The sequence below is a fragment of the Apaloderma vittatum genome, unplaced genomic scaffold, assembly GCF_000703405.1.
Source record: "Apaloderma vittatum isolate BGI_N311 unplaced genomic scaffold, ASM70340v1 scaffold8285, whole genome shotgun sequence".
Lineage (NCBI taxonomy): Eukaryota > Metazoa > Chordata > Aves > Trogoniformes > Trogonidae > Apaloderma > Apaloderma vittatum.
The window spans coordinates 88,194-107,697 of NW_009718769.1; the positions used below are offsets into that span (position 1 = coordinate 88,194).

Genomic DNA, 19,504 nt, shown 5'->3' on the forward strand with positions numbered 1-19,504 from the left:
GTGGGTTGCTAATTGGTTGAAGGGAAGAAGTTCATGAATTGTAGTCAATGGGGCAGAGTCCTACTGGTGGCCTGTATCTAGTGGGATCCCTCAGGAGTCAGTACTGGGGCCAGTGTTTTTCAATAAATTCATCAATGATGTGGATGTGGGATTGGAGAACGTTGTCAGCAAGATTGCTGACACAAAACTGGGAGGAGTGGTTGACACACCAGAAGGCTGTGCAGCCATTCACAGAGACTTAAACAGGCTAGAGGACTGGGTGGGGAGAAATCTTATGAAGTTCAACAAGGGCAAGTGTAGAGTTTTGCACCTGGGAAAGAATAATCCCATGTGCCAGTATAGGTTGGGGACTGACCTGCTGGAGAGCAGCGTAGGAGAAAGGGACTCGGGGATTCTGGTGGACCGCCGGATGCCCATGAGCCAGCAATGTGCCCTTGTGGCCAAAAAGGCCAATGGCATCCTGGGGTGTATTAGAAGGAGAATAGCTAGTAGATTGAGAGAGGTCCTCCTGACCCTCTACTCTGGCCTGGTGAAGCCACATCTGGAATATTGTGTCCAGTTCTGGGCCCCTCAGCTCAAGAGAGACAGGGAACTGCTTGAGAGAGTCCAGTGCAGAGCCACAAAGATGATGAAGGGAGTGGAACATCTCCCTTATGAGGAAAGGCTGAAGGAACTGGGTCTCTTTAGCTTGGAGAAGAGGAGGCTGAAGGGTGATCTCATAAATGTTTATAAATACGTCAAGGTGGAGTGTCAGGAGGACAGAGCCAGGCTCTTTTCAGCGACGTCCAATGACAGGACAAACTTTTTCACTGTGAGGGTGACAGAGCACTGGAACAGGCTGCCCAGGGAAGTTGTGGAGTCGCCTTCCTCATTCAAAACTCACCTGGACTCGTTCCTGTGTGACCTACTGTAGGTGATCCTGCTCTGGCAGGAGGGCTAGACTAGATGATCTTTTGAGGTTCCTTCCAACCTCTGACATTCTGTGATTCTGTGTGATTCAGTTCAGAAATGTGGTATGCATTTTTACTGTTGGGTAAACCTGGAAACATTGATATTGTACAGGAATCTTCAAAACGGGCAGGAATACATTTACCATTTGAGGGAAGTACTGTACCAGCAAACGAGATAAGGAAGATCCTACTTTTAGAACCTGACATATCACAATATTGCTGTGGTTATCACAGTGTGGCTAATAACATGATTGAAAGCTGCTTGAAAGTTCTTCAGCCAATTAGCATTGTCTTTTCATTATTAAATCAGCAGTGTCTTGTAGATTTAATTACCCTGATTTCATTTCTAAGGCTGGTACTTCATACTGATAGACAAAATGCATACAGTAAGTTTTATGTGATGAGGAAGAAAATGTTTTATAGTGAATGAAAAAAGCTCTGATGGAATGGAGAGGTATTCCTTAACTGGGTTGTACATCATCAGGATTTTAATAAATTTCATTAAGGGCTTGATTATGCTATTCCTTTCTCCAGAGCCATTACTGAAGTTGAAAGGAGAACTGCAAAACGAAAACTTGTAAAACAATATCCTGGCATGAGAGGTCATTAAGGAATACTTTATCCTAGAAAGCAGACATGCAGCATCTGTATTTATTAGAGTATTAAAATTAGATATTTATTAAGAGTTTTCAGAGTGTTAATACAGTCTTTTTCCATATAGTAGAAGTTACTGACTTTACCTTAATTGTTCAGTAGGAATCACTCTGTAGCCCAAGTCTATCAAGTGAGGGGGTATTGTTTCATCTCACTCCACTTTTAGTCAGATTGTTAGAAAAGGTGATTATACATATAACTATATGGTGATTACTATAACTGTTGCAGATTTTCATCACAAGTATCTTATGAACAAACACGTTAAAATGTCAAGATTTTCTAAAAGTTTTTACAGATGCATCATATTAACACCAGAACTCATCTTGCTAATTGGGACTAGTCACAGCAATAAGATTAACCAATTATAGAAGTAATTAGATCTATGAGTATTAAGGAGTGTGTCAAGACTTGAGAGCTTCATGTAATTTACTGAGACAGTTCATTTTTTAAGAGGAAAATGGTAAAGTCACAGAATCACAGAATCACAGAATCACAGAATCACAGAATGTTAGGGGTTGGAAGGGACCTCTGAAGATCATCTAGTCCAATCTTCATCCCAGCATACCTAACCACTACACCATAGCCTCAAGTGCTAGATCTACTTTTTTTTTCAAACAGCTCCAGGGTTGGTGACTCCACCAGCTCCCTGGGCAGCCTGTTCCAGTGCCTCACCACTCATTCAGTAAAGAACTTCCTCCGAATATCCAATCTAAACTTACCCTGACGCAACTTGAGGCCATTTCCCCTCAAGTCAATATGTATTTAATTTCAAATGTATTGATTTCAGATTTTCCTTTAAAAGTTAAGTAGGCTTTTTAATCAATGGCCTACCTTTATAAGGCTGTTTCTAATAATGTGGTATTTTTCAGAAGTAGAAGAGAAAGAATAGTTCTTCTTAATATTTTATGTATATATTTTCAGAGATTTTATATGAAAAATATGTTGCCAGTAGATGATCTTGGAGTTAAAGTAGACCTTTTTTTTTAATGTGAATGTTAAGAACAAGTTTGTAAGGATCATATTCCATTTAGATCATACAAGTGAACACTAAAGAGAAGCCAAGTAATGCTTAATGTCATAATGACTCTTGTTTTCCATGTCTTTACCGAAATCTCCTTTACATGATTCTACTGTTGGAAAGGTTAGGCAGTGCTAATGCAAGAAAATGTTTGTAGCATTTACATTCTCTCACCAAATAGCTGCTCAACTTGTGTTTGAAAGTTATGCAAGGGCCTCAGATATTTAAAGTAAATTGGGTTTATAGTGTATTCTAAGGCTGAATAATTAAATGCGTATTTAGTATTCAGTAAAGCTGAATATATGGCTTTACAAAATACAAAAACATTACTAATCTGTATTTACTCTTTTCTGGAACATTTAATGCATTGCCTTTGTATCTCAATGCAACATAAATGCTGTGTCTTTGTGGACTCATAGCAAACTGGCTTGCATATTAACATGCTCCAAAAGTTTATTTTGTCTCATAATATCCCTACAAGATAAATCTGAAATATTTTCTTCATATGTTTGTTTAAAGACTTCAGACTCTAGGCAGATTCATGGCAGGGATTATGAGAAAGCTAGGTGATCTTGTTTATTATGTAAACATGTTTATTATGTAAACATGACTATAAAAGGTCAGAAATTATTTGACATTTCAACTCAAGCTAACTATATGTTAGGAAAGGATTTCATGACTGCAGTCACAAAAATGCCCTTGCTTCTTACCTAAGATGTTATCTAGTTAGCCAAGAAGACAGCAATCTGTTTATCAATAAAAACTACCATATCTATTAACATAGTGTTAATATTAAGCCAGTATAGGCTGGTTTTTTTCCCCCAGATACTCCTGTGAAGACCATGAAAGAAACTGAGTAACATTTTAGTGTTCAGGTTCTACCCAAGTATTTTATATTATGAAATTTCTTTATTTTGAAAAGGGAGTATTACTGCATGTCACTGATTGCAGTACGGTCTCTCTGAGTATTAGGAGATGTAGCGTTACATAGGTAAATTGAGAAAAGCCTATCCTGAGGAAAATAGAGTTCTATGATACAAATCTTGGCAGTGCTTTTGAGCGGTGTGGCACAAATAAGAATAGTGGAAGTGAGCATATTTTCAGGTACATAAGGTGCCAATACCAGCAAATTGGTATCACTCTTTTAGTTGAATGGTACTCCGCTGATTTGTTGTTTTTTCTCTTCTCCTGTGTTTAAATAAAATAAGGCTGTCAAAGCTGTTTTGCTTTTGCCATGGAGGACACGAACAGACATACCAAAGGAATCACTGTACAGAAGTGCATTTCTCCCTGTTTGAAGACTGAACAATTTTTTAAATGAACTAAAAATTAACATTGTCTAACAACAACATGAAAAGTACTAAATAGTACAGCTGATTTTTACTACTATCCACTACATCTGATTTTTGCTATCTTAGGCAAGCTGAGGATAGCAAGTTCCTGACAAGCAGGCAGGCATTTGGAGGTTTCTATTGGGGATGCTGTATCTCAGATGGACCAATCTTATTTTAAAAAAGTTTCTGCCTTTTTCCCATGTGCTATGCTGGCCTCTAGTTTGCCTGTTATGGACGTATGGGAGGGTGTAAGCAGTGTTGTTCCTCCCCTTATTTTTTAAAGCAGAGAGGAAAGACTGTTTTCCTTCCAGCTGCACATAATTCTTTTTTTGGAAAGCTAAAGTCTGTTCATTTTGGTGAGTCTGAAGCTGTACATGAGTTTTTATTCTCTGATAGTGGTCTGTGGTAATGTTTATCGAGTTGCTTCATGACTGCTGCTGAGATTTGACTAGCACACCTCTCCATAGTCAGATTTTCATTAGGAAGAGGTAATTACTTTCTCTGTGTTATTCTGCAGCCAGTACTGCCTGGTAAAAATTAATAAAATACTTTTTCTTGTATGGAATGGTAAGTGAACCTTGTATAACATGACAAGTGATCACTCTGTGCTTATGGGAAGCTGTTAAGATCTATCTAAATTTTAGTGAATTACTCTTACTTGTGTGTGATAGGAATATTGAAAGATAAGGTATAAATGAGCCAAAAAAAGACAAATCCATAGTCAGGTGCAACTTCAAGATGTCATTTTCAGAAACAACAGTGTACTTTCTTACACATCTAATTTACTTGTATTATTGTGAATTTGACAGCAGAGAAATCAAGATGAAAATAGGAGGAATTCTCATTGACTTAATCTACATTTTTCTTTCTATAAGTTTCTAAAAGAAGCTTTTATTTAACATAGAGGGAAGCATGTCCTTTTAATTTCCTTAAGGTTCATGGATGATTTCAATGTGACCTGAGCCTCAGGTGACAAGTATTCAAGGCTTTTTTTCACTATGTCGTGCCTGGTAGCTGGAATAAACTTCATGATTTTAGAAGGCATATATAGTGCAATATAAATCTGAGTGGCAGAGCTCAGACCTAGAAAAAGAATGATCTGTCTATTTCAATGGAAGTCATAACAAATTGTCTAGTGTCAAATTGCCACTATAGAAAAATTTTAATACCCCAAAGCTTTTTCATGCAAAGTGTAATTTATCGTATAAATGGCTACTAATAACCTTACAGATGTATTTTCATTATTAGGTAAGGAGAAGATAAAAATGACAGTTATTTGTACAACTTTGATTGTTTTGTGAGTAGAAATAATGTTTATTCACATTGCCTTCTGCTAGCAGCAAGAAAAGAACTCTTACCATACTGAAAATCTGCTGGCCTGCTATTTGAGATTTACTTCTTAATGGAAATACATAGCAGATAACTGGCCTATCATGATTGCCTACAATGCTAGATAACCAGTCTTTCACTAGTAGAAGACGCAAATAAAATCACGTCTATGCTACAATATGAAAGTCATTGACATGAACATATAGAATATTGAATATAAAAATATTCTCCCATCACTGAAATACTTTTTCACTCTGTATGAAAAGCCTGATATGCAAAGAGTCTTGATATCATATCTAAACTGTACTGGGTTACCTTTGGAAGTATAGACTTATGAGTATGTGCTCACACATGAACATGTTTTGTATATGTGTGGGTTTGTAGGAGGATAAGCACTTTTAAGTCAGTCCTTGTGTGAGCTGTGCAGATCTTTATGAACTGTAACCAATAAGTGTGTACAAATGAGTGTGTACAATCAAATGGTTACATTCTGTTATTTACCAGGATAAAATCTTGCCTTAATTATTGTGACTAAACACAAATGACCACAACAAAATTTAAAAAAACATTAAGCTGTCCTCGTTAGTATAGTGGTGAGTATCCCCATCTGTCACGCGGGAGACCTGGGTTCGGTTCCCCAATGGGGAGGTTGCATTAACATAGGGGCCGGCTAGCTCAATCAGTTGAGCATAGCACTAACAAGGCTAAGGTTGCAGGTTCGATTCCCATTCGGTCCCTATGGGTTGCCTGATGTAGTCGAGAGGTGGTGTCACTGGCAGCAGGGATGCTGGATTAAAATGATCTCTAAGGTCCCTTCCAGCTCAGGCCATTCTATGATTACTGCTTAATATGGACATTACAACTGAATCCTTTTCTTAAATAGCATGCATTGTTCTCTATTTAAAGTGTGGGAAAAAAATCTTATACAAAAGATTTGTTTAAAGTTAAAGGAAACTCAAGGGGTTACAACTGATACCATGCTTAACTCACCTTGTTATGAACATATTTTCGGGGAAATTGTGAGTATGCAGCACTTGTATCTGACCTGTACTTGCAATGTCAACATACCCTTCATGCAAACCTGTACAAAAATGTACACAAAATACCATCCACTGATCACGTGGCTGGGCATTTGATTAATGTGATTCAAAGTGGAATCAGACTACAGGAGATTTCCACTCTTTCTGATTTTTTTACCTAGAGAAGGACATGGCCCTTGCCTAAGAATTCAGAGTTGGCAGAAGATCCTCTTTTTTAAATACACATTTTTTTCCCTTGAGGTTAAAACCATCCCTGCAGTCATAGCAGGCCTACATGAGCTGGTCTGGATCTAGATGCTGTCTCCAGATCCCTGCTTCTGGAAAATGGAGTTTGTATTTTACACATATTCAGGCACGTACTTATGTTTCTGCTTAAGCGTTTTGTACATGCCATCAGCCTTACTCTGCTTGTCCAAACCATGATCTTTTCATTGCAAGAGTTCTCTACTAAATGGAAACTTGAATAGTAAAGGTTAGAATTATGTGAGGAATATACTTGCTTTCCTGAAATTGCAGGTTCCTATCATCTTAGATAATGTATCTGCATGCAAACTGTAATTGTCCCATTAATTGTAATTGTCTCAGCCTGTTCCTGGCTATTATAAGCTACCATTTCTGAACAAGATCTTGATCTCTGTTAAACCAGTATAAATCTAGAGTAATTCACAAGGCTTAATTGAAAGTCCTTCTAATTTAGACATGTAGAACTGAAATAGAAACCTGACCCACTGCACATGTTGCAGTGTAAGAAAACAAACCAAGCCAAACCAAGCAAAACTTACAGTGAATAATGAAAATTTATTTCTCATATGAACTTTACACTTTATGCCTTACATTCTTCAGTTTTCATGTTCTGGGAGAAGAGTTTTTTTTATAAAAATTCTAAACCAAATTTAAATAAAATCACAAGAATTGTTTATGCATGTAGGAGTGAAGACTTTAAATTTTGATCTCTTGTTAGCAGAGTATTTGAATAGCTGGAATAATACATTTTTTATACTTCTTAATTAAACTGATATTATCCATATCAGCTCTTTCACTCATAAAAATCTAGTCAGGTTAGCAAGTTATTCAGTTACCAATCTAAAACTCCACAAAAGATGCTCTTGATTCACATATGTTTTAATTATACAATTTATATTTGGGTCCTATTAGCAGGCATTTGCCAAATACAGATATGTTGGTATTTCTTTATTAAACAAGGGAAAGAATGTCATATGTAATCCTGGGAAGCTGGAAAAATATGCCAATTTAATAATTGTTTCTTAATGCAATAAATTAAGGCAGAAAGAGATATGTATGATATTGAAATACTTCACTTACAACCAGTCTTTTCTATACTGCTTAGGCAGAGGAGTATCAGATTGCTAAACATTTCCTAAATTAGCTTTCTGAAGCATATTCTTTCAGGGAGGTAACTCTGCTCTGCAGAGGTGGTTCCTCCAATACGAAGTTATTCCGCCAATTTTGAATCATATGAGCATTTCTGAAAGTAGGGGTCAACTCAAAAACCCGTGCTAGTTTGTTCTTTATTGCATTTTTCTAACTAACTGCTGTGGCTCATTTTGTGTGTTAGGTGTGATTTTCTGTTGGTCTTCTAAAATGAGTAAATATGTTTGATTACTTGTAATAGCAGAGAAATAGTACACTTATTGAATAGATCACAGTCCCCAGTGTATCTGAGTATGTGGTAGCCCCTTGTGTCTTTTTTGTACCAACACGTATTTTTGAATAAATGTAGAAGGGGTGTGTTTCGTTTCATCACATCAAGATGAAAGACAAGAAGTGTGTATATACTTTGATGGATATCGGTGTATGCCTACATTTCTGCAGTATAATGATATAATCTAAATTAATTACTGTCACACAATACAGTAGAATATGATCAATGTAAGTGATGTTTCCTTATTTTCACTGATAGTAACTATATGTATTGTGAAATCCTGTTCTTCATTTCAAAAAGAGAATCCACTCTTTTACATGGAACTTTATTCTTGCTGATCTCATACATGTTAAAAAGTCTCATATTACCAATCCCTTTATATTTCTTTTGGCTTTATGCAGCTTCAGCATGAGATCAGATACTTAGACCTCTATAGGGCACCTGGATTACCTGAAAAAGTTATACTTTCGAGTGATCTTGCTTTTGCAAATAGTGATTCTGCCGAAGAGCATTCTCTGTGCTATGCCTCCTCATTCAGAAGGCAAATCATCATTGCCTGCTTTGTGTTATACAAAACAATGTATTTGCAAAAGATTTCATAGCCAGTATTACATCCAAGCTGCGGGACTGAGAGAGACTTCTAGTACTATAAAGTAGTTCCTTGCAGTTATTGTTGCATTGAAAGGTTTCTGTTTTAGGTAACTGCTGGTTTAATGTTCCATCCCTGTTATCCCAGAGGGTCTTCCTCTGCCTGTTTTCACAGGGCACTGTACTTAGGGGAGAATTGTTATTTCTTTCTTTTAATTTATAACCAGTGGAATGGAACTTCAAGAGTCAGAAACAAGTTTTGCTTTTAGAGCTGTACAGAGAAACGCCCATTCTGTCAGCATAAGGATGTACATACATGTGCTTTAAAGATGATTTTTTCTTATTTTTTTTCATTTTTTTCCAAGCTGGATAGAATAGCTTTGAATAAAAACCAGGAACCATCTTTTATTCTAATTATAATTATACATTTTCATTTTCAGTCCTGCTTTCAAATACTCAAGGAGAAGCACAGACCAACTCTAACTCCATATTCAACAACATTCCACTTCACTTTCAGCACTTAGCCAAACCAAACTTACGTTTATGATAAAAGTTGGAATAATTCAAATTTCCTTCCAAGTCCTGATGCATTTAAAAACTAAAGAATATTATTAAATTGTACATTTTGGCATGAAAATGACATACAAAATGCCAAAAGACATTTTCTATTCTCTTTCCATTCTTCTGATCTCTTTGAGTAGTTGGCTCTTGGAGCAGCAAAGATAACAAGGATTTTGACACCAGTTTTTGCCAAAATGGAAGAAAAATAGCAAAAACAAAGCATGTATGGCCCAGATTTTTTTCATCAGGAAAGGAATGATTGAATTTCTGGTGTGTTATTTTGCTTTACCGAAGTAGAAAGGGTTGACATATTCAGAACATATTGACATCTGTTCAGAAGTATTGTGATGCCCTTTGGCACACATGTGGAACAGTGTCAGAAGCCTTTCTCCTTTGTCTATAACTCAGGTGAGCATGTAGCAATCTGAGTATTGAACTGGAAGTCCAAGGAGCTAGAGTTCCGGCAATCTGTAAGCTAATTTCTGGTTTGCCCAAGTGTGCGAATGCAACGTAAGAGAAGGAAACTGCAATGAAACCTTCCTTTCTCTTCAACTCTGATTTTATGTGGTAGCTGTACCGTCTGTATTCCTGAAGCACAAGAGACCTCTGAGTTGGTTTCCCTGAAGTTCATTTCACTGAGGACCATCTCACTAGGTCAGGCCCAGTCATTTGTAAAGAAATCTTTTAACAGCCTCATCTCAAATATATACACAAACATCCAATTTAAATATAGACCCCAGTCACACCAGTATAGCAATGAAATACATTCATGGCAATAGTTTTCTGTTCCAGACTTCGGCTTGGAAAGAATATACTCAAGTGACCCAGCTCCATTCCCTGAACTTCGGCATTGCTAAGAGGTGTAGCCGAGGTTCAAGCCTTAAAGGAAGACAGCACTATATTGGACATTCCAATGTAGCATTCATGTGACCTATACACTGTTAAACATAGTACATTGAAATGAGCTGCTGTGTCAGCAGCAGCACTGAACCCGAAACATATTCTCATCTTCTGTCCATGAATGATGACCATCTTGAAAATCCTCCTATAAATGTCCAGATTTATGAGCTCTTGAAGATTTATTACAGCTCAGTATATTGAGCACTTTTTAAAAGCCCTATTTTCTCAAGTCGTGTGAATAGCTAAGAAGCATCATGTTATTTCGTGAAATTGTTAGTTTTAGATATCCTGAAGGGATATCAAATGGGAAAAATAATGAAGACTCAAAACCCAGAGGGAAAGTAAACCAAAAATATTATAAGGTCAAGACTTTGTAGTGTTTAGAAAAATGGTCTTAAAAGCTTTGAAAATTTCTAGTATTACATTACTGTACTAATTGCTGGCCTTTCTTTCTACCCTTGCATCAGGTTCTTTGACTTCCATGTTTTAACTGTCTCAAAGAACACTTGCCTGTAGCTGATAGAGGCTGTGAATGACTACCTAAAAAGTGGCTGTCTGGCACTTGCTTTGTTATACTGAAGTTTCTATGTCGCGGTCATTTCTTTGTAAGGCCACACCTCTTACCCTTCTCTCTCAGTTTCTCACCTCTTCTTCAGTATGTGATGCTGCTGTGGAGACTGCCTCTGGGTTTGAGCACTCTGTGTGTTTCCTTGCCAATGCACATAATTTTGCCTAGCTGTTAAAAAGCTCGAGCCTCTGACTTGTGCCCTGGTGTTCAGCTTTTACATAGTTCTATATAGAAGAAGCAGAAAAAAATCTAGCACAATTGAGAAATGTACTGATTAGGCAGATTGATGAGCAACTAGCTGGTACTGTGAAAAGAGACTTATTATTACAATTAACATTTTTGCTGACTCTACACCTTTCCTATGTCAGGCATTAGGCATAGGGTACATTTCTTTATTAAGAGAAGCATTATCAAACTATTAAGCATGGACTAAAGATTTGCTTCTGATGAGGTATGATATCATAGTTCACAGTGTTCTTTCCAAAAGGTCATGAAATGTTTCAATTACTGTGATGTGTAGGAGATATGCAGCAGGGGTTCTTCAGAGGGTTGTTACTTGAGGATACTAATTCTGCTAACTATCAGAACATAAAAAAATGAAGAACCTGCTTTCAGACGAGAAGTATTACTCAATGGCTGTCTATATATATAACGACCAAATGGTAAATAGAGACTAGGCAAAGCATGGATCCTTTGCAGGTGGGAAACGCAATAGGAGTTGAAATCCCACAGACAGCATCTGATATCAAGTAAGCAGGATAATGAAAGCACAAGCCCGGATGAATTGTGTGATTCTAGCACATGTGGAGGAATATGATTGCTACACAACTGAATTGTCTGCATATCTGCTTATGGAATAGCATGCTAAGTCCCTGCAGGTAAAATATTTGTCCTAATGTACTTCTTTTGAGTTGTAACAGTGATTGTCATTGAATGTAACTTTATGTTGGGTGAGCTACTGAATGTTCAGATCTCTCTGAGTTCAGTTGGAACTTGTATTAACAGAACGAAAGTGCTGAATTATTAAATAGTGCATGTTGTATGAAACAGCTAACAATTTAAAACAACTGAAGTTAAACACAGTTTAAAGTTTCAGTTCTCTCAAAACAAAACTACCGCTTCACATTTAAATCTAATGACTGGACTCTTCTATTCAAGAGCACAATAATGAATTTCAACTACAGTGTGTCCTTTGTAATACCGTTTTTAATATCACAGAATTTTGAGTCCACAGAACTTAAGGGTCAGCTTTATCATTATATGTTCCCTATGTCTGTAATTACAAGCATTTGGCAAGATGTTTCTTCTGAATATTGTCGTGACAAAAACATAGTACTTTGTCATTCATTCTTGTTGCATGAGGTAGACTTTTTACTGTTTTTCTTGCAAGCTTCTCTTTACAAATATGGACATATATGGTGGTGATGCAGAGACTGCTTTTCTATTCTGATAAAAAATTAATAAGATTTTCTGAGAAAACATATCTGTTTTTGAAAACACTGAATATTTGCTCTCTATGTTGCCACTATATGCAGGAGTTTGGAAGAAAGACTTTGCAAGTTTTCCTTCTCTTCTTCTTACCACTTCTCTCCTTACCAATCAGCCTCTTCAAGGCAAACAGGCAACAACTGGTACATCTGAACAGCATTCCATGATGTCTCATCACTTTTCTATCCTAATATAAGCATTCAAATTAAGACAGCTCAAGGCCATACATTTGGGAGACCTAGTTAAGGGCAAGACAGTCTTTCACAAAGCTACAAGATATGAAAGGACATAGTGCTGCACCAGTGAATTTTAGCCTGGGCTTCAGGTAAGAACCATCCTGGATGCAGTGGTCCTCACTTTTTGAAGTGGTTATTTTGTTGGCAGCTCTTGAAGTGAGTATGCATGCATACAAGGAAGTACAGACTGCAGGTTTGTCAAGCCTTTTTTGCAGTGTCAGGTGAGCTGAAGTAGTTTTTTGTATCTTCAATCTCAGAAAGTATATACTACGTGGAATCTTACCATTACCACTAGGAGTCATTTGACACAACACCACGTGACACACGTGATAAGCATTAACAGCAAGGTATTCACAGAGCATGAAACTCCAGAACTCCCCCTATGGCATTTTTCTTTTATAGACACCTGTTGGTACTGTTTGGAAGAAAATTGAGAGCGGATCTGTTAAAAAAAATGTAGAGCTGAAAGCCCTCTCCACTGGAAGATACTGTTTCGTGAAGCTATTTTTTTGTAAAGCATGTTTTAATTTTGATGAAATATCTTAGCTGAACTTTTATACTGTGAGAAGTTTCCAACTGCTGTTATTAAATGACTTCGTCTTTCAAAATGCAATTTATGTTAGAGAGTTTTTAAAAATAGAATAAATCAAAACAAAATATTTTAAGTTGTTGACGTAAAACATTTGGTTCACAGTAATTAAAAACACTTTTGAAAACAAACTAACTTTTCATCCTACTTTGGGACATATCTGCCTACTTCTTTTTCCTTTTCTTGAAATACTATAAAGCTTTCATCAGAGAAAAAAAAACAATAAACCATCCCCCCCACCAAGAAAATCCCACTTAAAGCTCTTTTTAGCTTGCTTAAGTGCTTATGAAGCCTAAACTTTCATTACCACTTGTTCAGAACAGATCTTTCAATTCCTTTTTTAGATTAAGATTGACTCTCTGGTCCTTCATTATTCTTGTCCTTATGACCTCACCCAGGTTACAGGAGAAGAAAAGGAATACTTTTTGCTACTGTCATTAAGATTCATTTAAACAGACATTTTGGAAACAAACAGTATTTTTACAGAACTCTGTGCCAGAACACCATCCCTATCAATGAGAGAATACCTGTGTGTTGCAGCGGAACCAGTGATTTTGTGATTCTGTGAATAGAGTAGGAAGACTGGGCAAAAGAAGGAGCAAAACAGAGACATTTGTAAAGAGAAGCAGAGGCTGATGACTCCACATGAAGGAGGATTTTATAAGGAAGACTGAGCTGTGCGCTGGAGGTTCTTTAAGGTGAGGCCACATGGCGGGTATGAATAAATGGGATCAGAAGAAGAATGCTAAGAAAGAAATCATAGGATCATAGAATGGCCTAGGCTGGAAGGGACCTTAGAGATCACTTTAATCCAGCCTCCCTGTCGCCAGGGACGCCACCTCTCGACTAGATCAGGCAACACATGGGGACCGAATGGGAATCAAACCCGCGACCTTGGCGTTGTTAGCACCACGCTCAACTGACTGAGCTAACCAAACAAAGTCATGGTGGGTTTTGTGGGAGACACCACTGCATGGGTGCCTGCGCTTCACTCCAGAGAAGTCTTCTGGTGGGAGGCAGGACAGAAGAAATACGTCTTGCTAAAGAATAAAGCAAGAATGGGAAAATGTGCACTCCAGAAGTTATGTGACAAAGGGGCCTGATGGTGTCTGGGTTATTTCTAGAGTAGCAGAAATCCACAGGACTAGAAATTAAGACAGAGCTTCTTTTGTAATTGCTAGGGAAACATCCCACCCACTCATTGTCCCCAGAGGACATTCTGGATTCAAAGACTGACAATCCACACTGAATAGCATCTCTGAATAACTCGTTTTGCATGAAGAATAGTCACCTGGCATCACTGCAGGTATTTACAGTAGGATAATTCAGCAAAAGAGAAAGGGGCAGGTGTGAGTGGTGTTCATGTAATTTCTCTGACCAGCATTTATCTTGAATATGCCAGATTCCATGTCTTGGGATAGTAGTAGGTAAGTAGGAGCTGAAATTCCTTGCTGAGCCTCCAAATACCCCAAAGTGCAATGTTGGAAAGTTGAGTTCACTGGCTGACTAGTCTCCTTTGAGCCTGTCAGTGTTGTATCACTTCCAAACCCTTGTAAACCAGATTTCAGAGTTCAGCTGACCAACCACACACAGGTCATCCTTGCCTGGCAGGATTAGCTCAGTATTAGTTTTCACCTTCTTTAAAATATAGAACAAACAGTTCATTTACTGAGCAAACAAGCAAACTGTTTTCTTTTGGCTTTTTTTCCTGCTGCCTGATGAAGCTCATCTGTGGTGAAATAAATATTAGACATAAACCCAATAGAAGAAAACACATCTTTTCTTAATAATCCTGCATATTAAGTCAAATTATTTAAAAGGTTCCAGATGCTTAATCTGTTGCTAATTTGTTCGTTCTTATTTGGATCTAAATGAAATTGTTTTATTTCTGAAGGAATGATTCCATCTTCTAAGTCACATGAATCTTAGTACTGCTTTAAGCCTACAAAGTCAGCTAGGCATTTCTACAAAATGAAAAATTGCCGTAGGTATATTTTAAGCAATAGGTGATGCAGTCATAGTATCTCCATATATTTGCAATTAGTGAATTTTGCACAGTGCCAATCTCATGAACTACTTAGCACAAGTTCACAAAAAAGGAAAGAATGTGTGTAATATGTCTTCTCATGACTTCAGAGAACTTGAATTAATTGTAGTAGTAGATTCAGCATTGGTTATGAGATATATCTGGGGCAAAGATACTGCATTTTCTGGCGATAAATGTTCAGAGAACAAGCTCCAAAAGTTGGAAAGAATACATTTCCAACCTGAAACCATAGTCCACTAACTAAACTCACTGACTTGCGTGTGTGTGTGTGCGTTTATTTAATTTGTGGGGCTTGATGGGAAGACTTTGTGCTCATAAATCCTCTAGGTGAGCACCAGCTCCTTCAGCATCTCTCTCCTATGATTCCTGAGGAGTCATAGACTCATAAAAATGTATGGGATGGAGAATTCAGCTCCCTGAGAAGAAGAAGGAGGTGAAACATACTCAGCAAACAACTCCTAAACCAGTAGCTCATGTCTGAGACATCAGACATTTCCTTTGTTTCCTCAGCCAATGTCAGATAACAAAGTTTTGTGAGCTTACTGATGCAGATGGACTGTAGCTTTTTGGGCTGATATTACTACATCTGAACTGGACTAGGACATGGAACTCTGCTGCCTGTGAGATACCGTTTTGTTAGACTGATGTCTAGGCTGCAGGACTCTGTAGACAGTGTCTTCAGAGGCTAGTGTTCTCCTGAAATGGTACTAAGATTGTTGTATTTGTTTATAAGTTACTCTATGGGTAGATGACAAGAGAATGACTTATTAATGTATGGTAGTACCTCTACTCACATCCTATCAGTAACTGCTGGTAATGACTTCAGTTTTTAATTTCTGGTAATTTGAGGAAAATACATGAGATTTATGAGCATTTGATATTTTTCTGAAGAGTAAGAAAAAGAAATAGGAAAAGGTTCTTGGTATTCTAAATGAGTTTAAGACCTCAAAGGTCATAAGCATCACAGAAAAAAGTTAAATAAATGTAGGAATTAAGCTTAGAATACAACCCATGAAGGCATCTAGTTCTATAATGATCAAACTAAAACAAATGGAAAATTATAGAAAAGTACATCGTCTTGATTTCAAAACTGCAAATAACGGAGAATTCTTCAGTATTTCTGGATTACAAAGGTCTTTTCTACTGTTTGCCTTGTCTCTGCAGATGTAGCAGTGAACAATGCGTGTTCTGTCAGGGGTGAAAAATAAACATGCCCTTTGTCTTTTGAAAGAGGTCAGGTATGTAGAATGAAACACAAATGTGAGGTCTCTACACAAGTTTTCTCTGCTCCTGTACTGCCTTTCCTCCCATTAACTCGTGGTTGAATGGCAAGTTCAGAGACTGACTGTGAGACAGTTTGGGGAAATGGTTTCTTTTGGTACTATTTTGTCTCCTTGGGGAATATGGCTATTTTTTGTGTGTATATGTAATGGTAATATGAAGCTCTGACATTTCAGTGGGTGCCAGAGGTCTGGTCACCCAAATTGCAGGCTTCTTAGCTGAAACTCTGTCCAAAGACAAACCAGCAATCTAGATGGTCTGGGCCATATCTGTCACTTTCATTTTGGCCACATATCATATGATAAGCAGAGGAATGAGACATGTAATAGACTTTATATCAGATTTGTGTCAACAGAGGATTCCCAACAAATCCCTGCAATTTTCCCTTGGACAAAGTCTACCCTGAAAGTCTTCCAATAGTCCAGTGCAAACTAGTTGCAGCAAATGAAAGGATCAGTCTGCATCTTTCTGTGAACTTTGAGAAAATATGACATCGATGACTTCACACGGAAAAGTGTTTTCCAGAGGAAACTTTTGTTCCTAACTTTTGTCAAAATTTGGTTATGTGTCCTGGTTTGAGAGCACCAGGACAAAAGTTCTCTGAGGCTGCCTGGCACTGATGGCAATCAGTAGCGGGGACAGCTGTGCCTATGGGGAGGAGAGGATGGATCAGGTGACAAAAATGGACCAATCACGGTGTTCCTTCCCATGGTTCTCAGTACTTAAGGGCCCCTAAGGAGAGGCTTGGGACCTTTTGGTGGGTGCTGTGCTGGGTGAATTGTCATCACCTCTTTGTTATCTCCCCCTGTGCTGCTGGTGTTCCAATTACTGTGCTTCTATGCTGCAGAGGAGCACTGTTTGACAGAACACGTTGCTTTCCTCCAGCCCAGGTGGTAGAGGTATAGCTCCTTTTCTATTTGTTTTGGACTGTCATTGGGACTCTGAGCTTGGGCTCTACCATCTGCTGCTAAGTCCAGTGTGGGACTTTCTTTTCCTGCTTGGGACCTTGCTGTCATCTGGAAGGTATGAGTCCCATAATAACATCTTATATCTTTGAGCATATTTGTATTCTTATATCTGTATAGTTTTGATATCCTCACTGTTACTGTTAGTATTATTTTTTTTTTATTAAGCTGCTTCAAATATTTTTTTTTAATCCTAAAGCCTCTTTCCTTGTTTCTCCTGTCCTCCCCTAGAAGGTTGGTGGGAGGATCATAGAGAACATCTGTGAAAGTTTAGTGACCGGTACAGCCTTAAAATTTGACATTATGCCACAGGATTTAAACGGAAGATTCCATATCACTATAAATGCTTTCTGGTCTCTAGAATGTAGTTGAGACAGCATCAGAATAGGAAGAGATGTAGACAAGTGTTGTTTACATGACAGTATGATGCTCTTCTGTGGTTTGCAGTAGGGACTCTGAGCCTTCTGCAGAGGCGAGTGCCGTGGGTGTTGATATGCCAGAATGCAAAAGACATTTTAATAGTCTAAAACCACAGAAAGTGCAATAAAATTCTGCACAAGAATCTCCCCTTGTAGCCTTGCCTCTGATTGGAAGGTGTATATTTCTCTGAAGTATTTCTGTCCCTATTTGCACAGCTTAGCTAAATGACCTAGTTTATGAATAATCTTATTAACAAGACCTTGTCCACTTTCTGTGACAACACCAGAATTTCAGAATATCTTCAGCTTGGTATGGGAACTTGAGAAAGTCTGATTGATTTGGGATGTTCCATTTCCCCTCAATTTGACTCATGACTCTTTCAAGAGGTCATTTCAATGGCCTTGTATTCAGTTATCTGTATTCAGGGATACTTGCTCTAGCTCTAAAAATAGCACAGGTGGGGTCAGCTCAGATCTGTGCTCACCCAGCAGTATTTATGTACCTAGAATATTCTTGCGCTCTCTTGTGTGTAAACAACTGCTATAAACATCAGCCTCATCCCTTGTTAAATGTCAATACTAGAGGGTTGGGTTTTTTAACCCAATGCATTAGAGGGCTGAATTTTGTATGCCGCTCAATTCACTCTGTGGAATTCTAGTATGTTGAATGTACTCTTAAGCAGATTGTGCATGCTTTAAAATGTTCGTAATTTCACTGCCTATGAGGATGACCCATGTATAAATTACAGCTCTTTCTATTCTATGCAGATACATTTTCACACTGTAGCTCATTTATCTCCAAGAAGCTATTTAATATCACCTTTTTCTTTGCTGAACATTATTGCAGTTTTACTTATTTTCCTAGCTGTCTCAGTCTTAATTTGTCCTACTTGCATCTCATTCTATTTCATGTGCGTATTTTGGACTTCTCAACAGTCTCAGTTCTTCTCACTATTCACCACCTCTCTAATATCATGTGCAAGATCAGTTGACGTGATGTTCGGACTCATGTTAAATATAGGACAAACAGTATACTGATCTCTGACTAGATATTACATCACAATTTCTTGTATAGATGGCCACTACCTTCTGCATTTTTCTGGTATGGGACTACAGAAATTTATTTTGGTAATATACGCACTCTGTTTTTGTTACCAATAGGAAAGAATAAGACAAGCATTTTCGGTAGAATGAAATGTGAAACATTGATTTTCACTGTTGCCAATTTTGCCAACGTGTTATATATTAAAACCTACTGGGGCATTTCAAGGCAACTTTCAATAGATATGCATTTTACTGCCAACTATCAACACAACTATATTTTAAAGAAAAAGGCAAATGATATAGAATGCGGGTGGGAAGGAACTCACTAGAGATCTTGGTGTATTTTCTGTAGAGTTTGAGCACATATATACAATTAGAATAAATATTATCTAATTCAGCATAGTGTATTGGTAGTTATTATTTCCCTGTTTGGAAATCAGAAAGGATTTGGAATTAGAGTGCTCAAAACTCTCGCTCTACATCTTATATTTAGACTTGGGAGATCTAAACAATTTCCTATGAAGTTGTTGTTGGCTTAGTGGAAAGTAGTTAATATTTGCTCTTCAGTCAGTTTTGGTCTAATATCTCTACCCCTTTGTGTTTAAAAAAAAAAAACACAAACAAAAACCCACCAAAAAACCCAAGTGACCAGGCATTGATTTGATGCTTTGAAATTCCAGCTTTGGGAACACTGGGAACCTTTGTTCCTCATGAGAAGTGACTGACAATATAACTTACAAAAATAAATTTATCACTGCATATACATTTTGGAAAAATGAAAATTGATTCACTGATGCTTGTAATTCCCTGAAATGTCAGCTCTCCAAAGT

At 37.6% G+C, this 19,504-nt stretch overlaps 1 protein-coding gene across 1 annotated transcript in view; it reads left to right on the forward strand.

Annotated features, from left to right (window-relative positions):
- Positions 1 to 19,504, forward strand: part of LOC104274674 (anoctamin-2-like) — a gene marked incomplete at both ends in the record, with an annotated part of 120,452 nt that overhangs the window by 69,897 nt on the left and 31,051 nt on the right. The window contains one exon of the mRNA XM_009870374.1: positions 4,068 to 4,087. Coding sequence (XP_009868676.1) covers positions 4,068 to 4,087 — 20 coding nt within the window. The remainder of the gene's footprint in view (positions 1 to 4,067; positions 4,088 to 19,504) is intronic.